The 12213-nt window shown below is 36.0% G+C and overlaps 1 protein-coding gene across 1 annotated transcript; it reads right to left on the reverse strand.

The window, feature by feature from the left end:
• Nucleotides 1-10438: 10438 nt before the first annotated feature.
• LOC108994005 (uncharacterized mitochondrial protein AtMg00810-like) lies at nucleotides 10439-11701 on the reverse strand. Its single transcript, XM_018969074.2, has one exon. The coding sequence runs from the start codon at nucleotides 11699-11701 to the stop codon at nucleotides 10439-10441; it is 1263 nt and encodes a 420-aa protein (XP_018824619.2).
• Between the last annotated feature and the right edge of the window lie 512 nt (nucleotides 11702-12213).

Raw genomic sequence — 12213 nt, forward strand, 5'->3', positions numbered from 1 at the left:
AACACTTCCTTGTTCTAGCTATGAAGAACCACTTCAAGTCTTTTTAATTTCTCAGCAAGCTTCCATAACCCCGAACCTTTTGTACTACCCTGCCATGATGTTGTAACACAGCTCATAAAATCCTCATGCATGGTCCACAGTTGTTGAAATTTGAGCAAGGTCGGACCAAACTTTAAAACTGGGCTCAACAATCCTAGAATCATGGAAGCATGATCTGAGGTACGCCGAGGTAAATACTTCAATGATGCAGATGGAAAGACCTCCAAACATTTAACGTTACATAAGGCTCTATCCAATCTTCCCCAACTTCGCGCCATACCTCCCTGACCATTACACCAAAAAATTTGTTTCCACTAAAAGGAACCTCTTCCAAGCCCCATTATAAATGAAAGAACAAAAATCCTCCAAAGCACAAGGAAGTCTCAAAAGCCCACCCCGTCTTTCTCCATCTTCATGAATAACATTAAAATCACCAATAATCACATATGGCAGATTATTCTAAGGACTGTCCTCAATTAAATTCAACCATAACTCCTGTCTCACCAAATACCGACATTTTGCATAAATAGCCGATACCATCACTGAGGAATTAATAGAAAAAGTAATATGCTGGCTAGATGTCCCCATAATACTAACATGATACTTTGCAACCCAAAAAACCCAAATTTTACCGGACTGATCAACATTTTAGAAGCATGAATCAAAATGTAATAAAGTCTTCCAACGATCCAATTGACTATCCTCTCAAAAAGGTTTCACTACAATGAGAATCTTTGGCTTGTGAATCTTTAGCAACGACCGAAGTCATTTTTTCGAGGTGCCAAGCCCTCGAACATTCCAAAACATAATTTTACTAATCATAAATTCAGCCTCAAGGGCCTACTAGGAGCCCTTAAAGAACTACGAAGAACTCAACCACTTGAAACTAATTCCGAGTCGGACGAGTCATCACGAACCTTCCCTAGATGAGGGAGTGCCTCTTCACCAACAGACTTCGAGGCCTCACCATGTAGACCCCCATCAAACACAACCACCTGCAACTCCTCCTCCACCAAACCACCTTGTCAGAGACCAATGAAACTTACTCAAAGCGAACCCCACATCTAACCCTAAAATGCCAGAATCATTTTTTTAAGGGACGTCACTCAGTTCTCCTCCATTTTCCACGACTAAAACATATGTCCCCTGTGTCTCCCCCTGCACCGCATGCACCTGTTCTTGATCTGCCTCATGATTCTTTTCCTTCTCACCCGTATCACCAGAGGATGATGGGATCGATATAGACTCTTTGACAACCTTTTTTTCACCATCAACCATCCCTTCCTCACTAAATTTTGGGACACAAACACGATTCAATTTTGGTATATTCTTCTTTTTCTCATCCTGTACTCCCTTCTTAGAGGCCTTGCAAGTAGATGAATTATGACCTTGCACCTTACAAATAGAACAAAAGGCCAGCAGGGTTTCATAGATCACCTCCTGATGAATACTTGAAGGATTTTTTGAAGTGTCAATCCAAAAATGTTGAACAGGAGACTGAGAAATATTCATCAAAACACACCCAAGCCCCATCAGTTCTTGTAGCACAATGGGTTGCATTGTTTCTTCTCAAATATACCCCAATAGGGGCCGTAACACTCTTATGAAAGACTTCATGATAAAAATTCGATGGCAAACTAGGTAACACTAACCAAACAGGTACCAAAACAGGTTCCTCTTCCTCATTAAAATATGTTGTCCACTGGAATATTCGATATCCAACCCCCTCCACATCACAATTTTCTCGTGCCAAAACTTTAAGAAAATCTTCCTCATTTGAAAGTCTAACAAACACGTTCTGAGGTCGTCTCATGCCAGATACAATAGGTTGCACGTTCCATCCCCAATGTCCATGAATAAAACACCGGATCTTCTCAAGCGAGGGATGTTGTCTCAAAAACTTCTATACTATAGCAAATCTGAATGGTTCTGCTGATTTATCCAATTCCTCCTTAGAGAATTCGACGTAAACTTCTCCATCTATTATTTTAGGCTGTCAAAACTTGACCGAAACCTCTGGTATAGGCTGTGGAGATTGCAAGACCAATTCCACAAATGTTCCATGCCTCACAACCGACGTCAAAGGGCCAGGTGCACCCCCGACGACAGCCATGCATAAAAACTCTCCTTTCTCAAAGGCCTAGCAGAGCAAAAATTCTCCATGCTATGTCACCACGGTCTGACCCAATAGGTATGATCTCCACTTCCCCTCCTCGTTAATGACTTTTATTATAGAATCTTTCAACCATTGCACACTAGCATTTTTCCTTAGTAGTAAAGACGCTACTCTCTTGAATTCTCATGCATCTTTGGACAGAGTTTTCTACCGAAATGACTATTGGTCTAGATAGGCAGCCAGAACCACTTCTAGCTATCAACCATTTATTTTAGAATAATATTTTTAGAATGGAAAATTTTGCATATTTCTATCAAATATATTTATTATTAAATACGATTGGAGAAATGATATAGGAAAATGACTTGATTATCCATTTTTGTTCATATCTCTTCTCTGAGAATCACGTTGGAGACTTTACTGCCAGATTCTTATCAGGAGCTTAGAGGCGAGGTCTATCTTTCTCTCAAGTAAGAAGAGTGAAAGTAGGCATGAAGCAGATCTATAAACAAAGGATTTTAAATTTTAAAGATCCAACTCTAAATGTTTCTCTCAAATCCATTAACCCAAATACATTATTTAAGTGTGCTTGAAATGAGTTCTTTCATCTAGATAGTCACTTAAAGCTATTGTTTTGTTTAGTACTTTCATGCCCCCGCATGATTCGATGATCTGCTCGTTTAAGAGATGATAAATTAGGGGCAAAAAGAATATAAGCCATCACATAATGCAGAATATAAGCTAGTACGTACGATATAATAAAGTGGAAGCCATTCTTTAATCAACAAAATGATCAGAAGCTCAAGGAAGTTTTGTTTGTAGACTTACTATAAACATATATTGAGAGAGATAGATCAGATACCATATGAGTACATATAATAGATCGATCCACCATGAAGGACACAAGCTGGTACCTCTACTCAAACTAAGAGGACCAAAAACAAATAAACCAACCATACAAGAAAGCTAGGGTACCTTTTTACGTACTTTCTTTTTTAGAAAATAAAGGTATTTATTTATATATATGCTATAATATGTGATGTTTTTGTTCACAGTACTTGCTCTTGATCATAAGATTATCATCTATCTCTTTGGTAAGATCAGCTGCAAATTGAAGAATTTGTTTTGGATCAGACAGATTTATCTTTTTTCTTCAAGATCATGAATTTGATAATCGCCAATAATATTGACCCTTGGTAGCATAAGACCGAGGTCGGCATGGATCTAGCAAAATTTATGATACAGGTCGCTCGTGGCATCCAATCGACCTCTTTGGGTATATATTTGAGAGGATCCGATTAGAGGCTCAGTACATTACGACAGATATACTATCATTCGGGATCCTGATCACTCGATTTTTGCTACATTTCAGGGTCATGCCAGAAGTTGATATTCAGACAGATGCACAGCTAGGAGATCCTAGAGTATCGGCTGGTGAGGCATCTACACAGGCCGAGGCATCATGTGCATCTACTCACGAGGAGATGGCCGACATACTGCGTGCTCGACATACACACATCAGCGGTGATCGATGCAATGCATACTGCCATGTCTAAGTTGCTTATATAGATTACTATTAGCATCTCTGAGTTACGTACAGAGATTCATACTAGTAATGCAACTCAGGTTATGCTCAGTACTCGACTGACACAAGTAGAGAGACGATTAGCTGCAGTCGAGGACGTGTGCATAGATCTCGCATCACAATAGTTTTTATTTTTTATTTATATTTTTTTGTTTTAGTTATGGACAATATATATGGTGTTTTGATAATTTGCTTTAGTTATAAATTAAATATTTTGTTTTTTCTAGAGTAATTATATATTTATATTATGTGATGTATGACTAATAATATTTATTTAACTAAAAATCTTATTTAATATAAAAGAAATTAAAATATTTTTAAATTAATTACATAAAATTAATTTATGAATTCGTATATATGATATATATATATTTATCAAACCTTGAGTTACGTACCGAGATTAATATTATACATTCGAATGTATAAATGTAGTGTTTGAATATGTTTGAACTAAATATGTTCCGTTCAAACGATCTAGAAACCTTTCCACCAGGTTTTGCTCCCAAATCTTTTCCATTCAAAAGGTTTTGAACTTTCACCGACATAATAAATTACTTTCCCACCAAGATTTTACTGTTTTTATCCGTTCGAATGGACAAAACTTTTTGAGACGATTTAATTCATCATAGAAAATATTATTCGAATGGATATTTATTTGGTCGAACGGTTTTGTAAAGTCATCAATTTTTTAGGACGAAATTTAAATTTCGTCTAAAAAAATTACTTTTAGGGACGAAATTTAGTTCATCCCTCAAAGTCAAATTTGTTGTATGATAGCGTATATCAGTTTATCTATTTTTTATCTATATCATTTAAATATTCTTATTTATTTATTTATTTAAACATTTTCACTAACTAATTTACACTATTCTCATATCTCTTAATATTTACAATATCTCCCCATCTTCAATATCTCATCAGCCGAAAAGTGATATCAAACATAATATCATCAATGGTAATGGACTCTGAAAATAGTCTTTGTAAAAAGAACACTTGTCGTCTTTTTTGTTTTTTTTTTTCCTCCACCTAAGTGAAATTTTCCAAGACTTTCTCAGCAACCGAACAAAGCCTAAGTAAGACTAGCAAAGCAAATATATACCAAGTTATTCTAATCACAGAACCCAGAAAAAAAAAATAGAGAGAAAGAATACTAAAGCAGACATATTTGACACCCAAAAAGAACAAACTTATTAGATTTTATTTCTCCATGAAATCCCAAGGCCCTGACGCCCTAAACTTTTCTCAATGTTTCAAGGCTTCTGGCCAAGAAAGAATGCCAAATAGAAACCATAAAGAGAGGGCTTTTTGTCTGAACTGAAGCAGCCTGAATTGAGGACCAACAAAGATTGGTAATGATCTTTACTCTACAGGCACAACGGCAACACAAAGGAAAAGATTGTACCAAACAGACAACAGGGGGTAAATGAAATTATACTAAAGTTCAGCAGCAGGGAAAAAAACATTCACAAAAGAGGGAAATGAATTAAAAATAGTTTACATGCGTGAACACTGTCCTCTAGATGTAGCGGAATCACTGTAGCAAAATGGAAAATGAAGATAAAGTACAACATGCATTGTAGTTCATTTTTTAATAAGTTTCTTCATATTTTACAAATAACTGTATTTTACACCATCCATTGGAAATGGTCTTAGAGCACTCCCAATGGCTCTTGTAAAATAGAGTTTTCTTCAAAATATAAAGAAATGTTGTTAAAAGAGGACTCCATCAGATTTTGTATTTTACAAATATTTTACATTTTGATACAGTGATCCCTCTGCATCTACAGAATCCTGTTCATGCATGTAAACTTTTTTAACTAATTTCTCTTCCCTCCTCGTCCTTGTTTCCACATTCCTCCATATTTCTTTTATTCTCTTTTCATACCCTCTATCTCTTTCGCACGCTTTCTCCATTGCTTGGAGCCAAAGACAGAAGCAGAGCCTTCTTCCTTGACTACGCTCGCTGCTTCCATCACCGATCATCCAGCTTGCTTTCATTGTTGAGGTAAATATTGGAATATCTCTCTGTCTCTCACTCTCTCTAAAATGCATGAAAGCTTGAATTTTTTCTTCTTAGAATATGGTTGTAGGAGTTTGCATGGGTATTATACCGATTCACAGAATATATGGGTGAAATCTGTTTGCTTTCTTGGAATCTCTCTCTCTCTCTCATCTCCAAAACGCAAGAAAGCAGAAATTTTTTCGGAGCAGTTTGTTCTCTCAACGATTTGGTTTCATTGCCTTTTCTTAAGGTATGACTCTTGCTATACAAGTTCGAGTACCACAAAAAAACTTCTTCAGATGAAAAAAAATTGTTTCTTTCCCTTGCTATTAATATCATTGGTTGTATTCTCAACATTTGATTGACTTTCTGCAATCTCATAGCCCACTACCACCTCAAGAAATGAAAAAGAACAACTAGCTCTGCTTTTATGTATAAAAAAAAGATTTCATCTTGATCCCTAATGTTCCAAACAGTTACTGACTTACACGATTGAAATAGAAAAAATCTAATGATCTAAAAAGATACAAAATATTAAATTAAAAGTAAATATGTGATGTGGTTTTGAAAATTTTGTTTTACATGGAGAAAGGGGGCACCATTCTCCATGTAAATATGAACGACATAGAATATATGACAAAGGGGGCACCATTCCTATACAATATGATCATGACTAAGTCAATCAATTCTCTATATCGGTCATACGTGCTTCAGAGAAACAACGAAAAGAGTGTTCTAAGAGATTCTAAGACTTAGCTTTTCTTCTCTCTAATTATTTACATTGACCTGGTATTTACAGCTTGATCATGTAATAAACCTCTGATCATTCTAACTCATTAAGAAATATTTGGAAAATAATTTCTCAATTATTTTAAAGGAAATTAAAAGGAGAATTTAATAAAGTTCTAGAGTACTTTTGTATTGTTGTTCATGAGATAGATCGAGAAGCAGTACAAGAAACAAGAATTTGCAGAGCTTAACTCGATCTTTATAATGTTTTAATTCCATCATGTGCATTACACTATCTGCAGTATTTGGTACAAATAGAATAGTTTGCTGTTCCCCTCCTATCTTTTATGCTATTTTATTGATAGAAAATGTCTTCTGGTCATTGATGGTCAGAGTATACCCCATTGCCATTTCGCTAATGTTCTAAACAGCTACTGACTTGCACAATTGGAATAAACAAAATCAAATGATCTTAAAACATACAAAATATTAAATCAAAAGTAAATATGTCAATTGATGTGGTTTTGAAATGGTTGTTTTATGATATGTCTATGATATATTACGTGTCATGTATGAATGTTGTGGAATGTGCATTTCTGATTTTTTTTGCACTCACTCTAGAATTTCTGTGATCATGTTTGTGTGACCCTCAAGAAGTGGCCAGCTCTATACAAAATTTCTACAGATTCTCCCAACCCCATCTATATCATGTATATATATACATACATACATATAGATATATATAAATATATATATTTATATATATATATAGATAGATAGATAGAGGAAATCAAAGATAGATCAAGTTGAATATTTCATTTGGGATTGATGAGGACCATAAATTGCTGCTATTTATGGATTATTTTCTGAAAATTTTTTCTGCTGTTTAGCATGTTCATCTACTCTGTTCTTTGTTAGTTTAGCCTACTATATGTTTTAGTTTAGTATGTTCATCTATTCTGAAATTTGTTTGAGTTTTTATCAAAACAAGTGGTACTTATCAAAATTTAGAATTTCACAAAGATGAATATTGAGTTTGATTGAGTTCCGTGATCCTATTTTTTTTGTTTTTCTTTTTTCCTTTGAATGATGGATTCTCAACTCCATGGAGTTCATTCCTTCACTACCCTCTTACAAGAGGGGGAAGAAAGCTACAATGACTACCTCCTCACATCTTTGAATGACTTAGAATCCCAAGTTACTCCACCCAACCCCAAACTCTGGTGGCATCTTCTACTATGCAAGCTGAATTTGTGGCGTGTTATGGAGCTACCGTCCAAGCTGTTTGGTTAAGAAACTTTATTTCTGAATTGAAAGTTGTTGATTCCATCTCAAGGCCAATTACTATTTATTGTGATAATAGTGCAGCGGTATTCTTTTCAAAGAATAATAAAAGTTCTAGTGGATCCAAGCACATTGACATCAAGTATTTGGTGGTCAGAGATAGAGTTAAAGAAGGGCAGACAAAGATAGAGCATGTTAATACAGAGGCGATGATTGCAGATTCTTTGACTAAGGGACTCGCTCCTAAAGTTTTTAAAACACATGTTACTAATATGGGTATTGTGGAAACTTTTGATGTTTTTGGTTAGTGGGAGTTACTTATGTAAAAAGAACTACGTTTTGGCTTGATCCCTTTACAGGGTACGTAGGTAACCCATTTGTTTTAGGGTGCAGCCCCTTTCCAATAATAATAAATCTCCCCTATTCATACACTAAGTTTTTGAGCATGCATTTGGCTTATGTCTTTTATTATAATATCATTATGATCTCGAGATATATGGGCAAAAGACATAAGATGAGTCTCTTTTAGAGACATGGCTTCATTTTGAAGCATTATGAGGACTGATATGAATTAGCACAGCTTTTGATCACATTGATGCTAAGTTCATACTACATACTACCACATTGGTCGGAGGATGGGGATCCATGTCGATAAGGATATTAGCATTTGTAGCTGTGGAGTAGTCTTACATCGTTTAAGTGGTGTAACGATTTCCATGTTCGATGTTGATATTCTTATTGGACCGGATCGTGTTTTCTAAGGTGCTATCATTTGAGCTATGTATTTGTGTGGCCACCTTTGTAGTCTAACCCGAGAGTCATTTTTATTTTTATTTTTTATTTTTTTTTTAAAAACAAGTTTTATTTTATAGCAATCAATGTTTGCCCAAGTGGGAGAATGTTAGAATATTTTAAATATGGACTTCATTTGATTGCACATTTTATAAAACGGGTTAGACATATATATATAGCTCACAATGATATTTTGTTTTAACCCACTAAGTTGAGTGATCATTTGGGGTTTGTTGCACCTTAGTAATATAGGATTATATCCTATTTATATTGTGGTATAATTACGTATGTAGGCCTGGAAAACCAAGGGTCTTGATTATGGAATTTGTATAGACCCATATTAATTTGAGTCCTTAATGGGTGGACTCCATTAGTTTTCTTTTATAAGAGGCTAGGTCCCTCCTCCTCTCCATATGTCTATTGGCTTGCCCCATTGATAGCTGATATTTTGTGAGGAGCAAGGAGGAGAAGATCTGTCTATATGCATTCTGGAAAGATGGCTTCCGCAGGTATATTTTCACCATTTTCGTTTTCAATATTGCTATTTTAGATTCTGATTTCTAGCATGTATTTTCGTGTATTTTTACACAAATACCTCGGGTCAGCCGTGGAATTTGCTGCTCCAATTTGATGAATGGCTTTGACGGCTACTCCCATTCTACGTCAAATTTGCTGCTCCAATTTGACAATTTCCCATCATGGTGTGATGTACTTGCTGGAAACTGGATAGGAAGGGCCAAGACGACAAGTGACTGGCGCTCCATCAAACGGGTTTGAGCCATTATTTAGGGCTCGTTTGACAGTTAGATTACACTTATCGCGTTGAGTTCAGTTTAAATTTAGACTTTTTTTAATATCTAAATACTTAATTTTTAAATTATTAAATTCATTTCAAGTCAAAATCTTTTTACACGTGAAATTCACAACCTTTTTCAATTTTTTATAAATATATTTAAAATCATCTTAACATCCAAACACATTTAAGCTCATTTTAGGTGGCCCCATAAAACTCACTTCACCATCTCAACTCATTACTACTCATATAAAACTAAACATCTAAACGCTACCTTAGACTCCAAATCCAATTGAGAATTCACCAAATCTTTTGACAATTAATGCTATTAATTTAAAGTGAGTATATTCGGATTTGTATTTAGGGTCTAGAATATGCAAAACCATTTGAGATTAACCCAAATAGCATTTAGCCTTATCCACAGTTAGTGGTGTCTTCTTATGATTTATTGATACAATTAATCTTGTGATCCTAATATTTTTACTCTAAACCAAGTCATTAGGACTTGATGTTTTCCAACAAAGCATTATGTTATTAGATACGTACCTATGATTCATTCACACATCATGAATGATCTTGATTTGTTAGAAACTGTTAAAAATAGAAAGTGAAGATGAGAAGAAACTGAGTTAAGAAGAAATTGATTCTCATTGATTTCTTTTGATTACACGTGAGTCATATATATACATTACAAAAGAAAGCAGAAAAGTAAAAAGAAGGTACCGAAAAGTAACTTTGATTATGTACACAACATCAATTCATAATTCTCTATGGACAGTATGGTAGATGCAGCTTTATGCATCGTGTCCCTCATGCTTCTCTGAATGCAACCCTGCATTTCCTCAGCTGTGGTTCACCTTTTCTGTGCCATCACCTTTGCTGTTGCTGCTACCTTTTTCTTTCCATGTACTGCAACATACTTTATCAACTTTATGCATGTCTTGAATGTTACAATGTATCTCAGCCATACTTTGGTTGTTGTCCTTGTGTAGAACCAGATTACATTGTGTTCTATAAGACTCCCCCTCAAGATGGGCATAGATGTTAACAATTCCCATCTTGGATAGTAGGAACTGAAATGTAGAGGTTGGTAAGGCCTTAGTGAAAATATCTGTCAACTGAAATTTTGAGGACACATGTATAGGTGTGATAATTCCAATGAATATCATAACTTGTAGATGCTAGTGCCCTATATTCTGCCTCAGCTGAAGATCTAGAAATTGTTGCTTGCTTCTTAGATTTCCAGCTTATTAGTGAATCCCCAATGAATATACAGAACCCTGTGACAGATCTTCTTGTCTCGGGGCAGGCAGCCCAATCTGAATCACTATAGGCCCTTAGATGTAAAGCTAATTTGGATGACAAGAAAATGCCTTGACCTATGGATCCCTTAAGGTACTTGAGAATCCTATAGGCTGAGTGCATATGAGATTGTAAGGGTCTGTCCATGAACTGGCTTAGAACACTTACAACATAGGTTATGTCGGGTCTAGTGATGGTTAAGTAAATTAACCTTCCAATGAGTCTTCTATAAGTTGTGGGATCTTGGAAGATTTCTTCTGTGGTGTGACTCAATTTATGGTTCAGTTCAATAGGTGTGGAAACTGTCTTTGTGCCTAGTAGACCTGAATCTTCTAATATCTCGAGGGTGTACTTCCTTTGACAAAAGTTAATTCCAAGTGAGGACCTAGCAACTTCCAATCCTAGGAAATACTTGAGGGGTCCAAGGTCCTTAATTTTGAACTTGCTTTGAAGGTAAGATTTGAGGGAATCAATTTCTCTTTGAGAGTCACTTCCAACTATGATGTCATCCACATAGACTAAGAGAGGTATAAATCCATTGGGACTGACCTTAGTGAACAAAGAATAGTCAAATTTTGATTGGTGAAAACCAATGGCAGTGAGTGAATTTGAAAACTTTGAGAACCATTGCCTAGATGCTTGCTTAAGTCCATAGAGAGACTTATTTAATTTGCATACCAAGTTCTCCCCCTTAATCTGCTCACTCTTGATGTGATAGCCTGGAGGCAATTGCATATAGATGTCTTCATCGAGGTCTCCATGAAGAAAGGCATTGTGAACATCCATTTGAGTGAGGGACCAGTTTTTAATGGCTGCTATGGCAAGGAAAACCCGAACTGTGGTGAGCTTGGCAACTGGACTAAAGGTCTCTTGGAAGTCAAAACCTTCTTTTTGGGTGTAACCTTTGGCCACAAGTCTGGCTTTGTGCCTTTCAAGAGAGCCATCTGATTTTAGCTTGGTCTTATAAACATATATACAACCAATTGCAGTTTTGTTAGGGGGTAAGGTGGTGACAGTCCATGTGTGGTTTTCTTCTAGAGCATGAAGTTCAGCTTTCATGGTATCTTGCCAATGCTTAAACCTGATAGCTTCATTATAGGATTGAGGTTCATGAAGTAATGAAAGGGAAACAGAAAATGACTGATGAGAGGGAGAGAGATTTTTGTAAGTTATGTAATCATGAAGGGGTGATTTGTGGAGGAAGAAAGGAAGGGTTGAGATGCTGCAAGTTGGCAATGATATTGATGAAGATAAGCAGGTTGATTCCTATTTCTAGTGGACCTTCGAAGAGGAAAGGGTCATGATGAGGTGAGGAGGCAGGTGCAGGAAGTGTGGGAGCAATAGGGGAGGGAAGAGTGGAGGTGTCAGCTGGTGAAGAAGGTTCTTCATTAGCTGGTGCAGAAAGTTCTGATGAAGAAGGTTCTTCATCATGGTGTGATTGAGTGAGAGTTTGATAAGTTTGGGGAAAGGAGAAGATGTCATCTGGTGGAGCAGGAGGAAGGACAAGATTATTGGGGAAGGAAGACAGCTCATTGTTTGAAAAAGAATCAGATTTGAAAGGGAAAGTGGAT

The sequence above is a fragment of the Juglans regia genome, chromosome 13 (assembly GCF_001411555.2).
Source record: "Juglans regia cultivar Chandler chromosome 13, Walnut 2.0, whole genome shotgun sequence".
Classification (NCBI taxonomy): domain Eukaryota; kingdom Viridiplantae; phylum Streptophyta; class Magnoliopsida; order Fagales; family Juglandaceae; genus Juglans; species Juglans regia.

Bases quoted from the DNA above. Each gene is read 5' to 3' on its own strand.
- LOC108994005 (XM_018969074.2), bottom strand. From the start codon at position 11,701: ATGAAAGCTGAACTTCATGCTCTAGAAGAAAACCACACATGGACTGTC.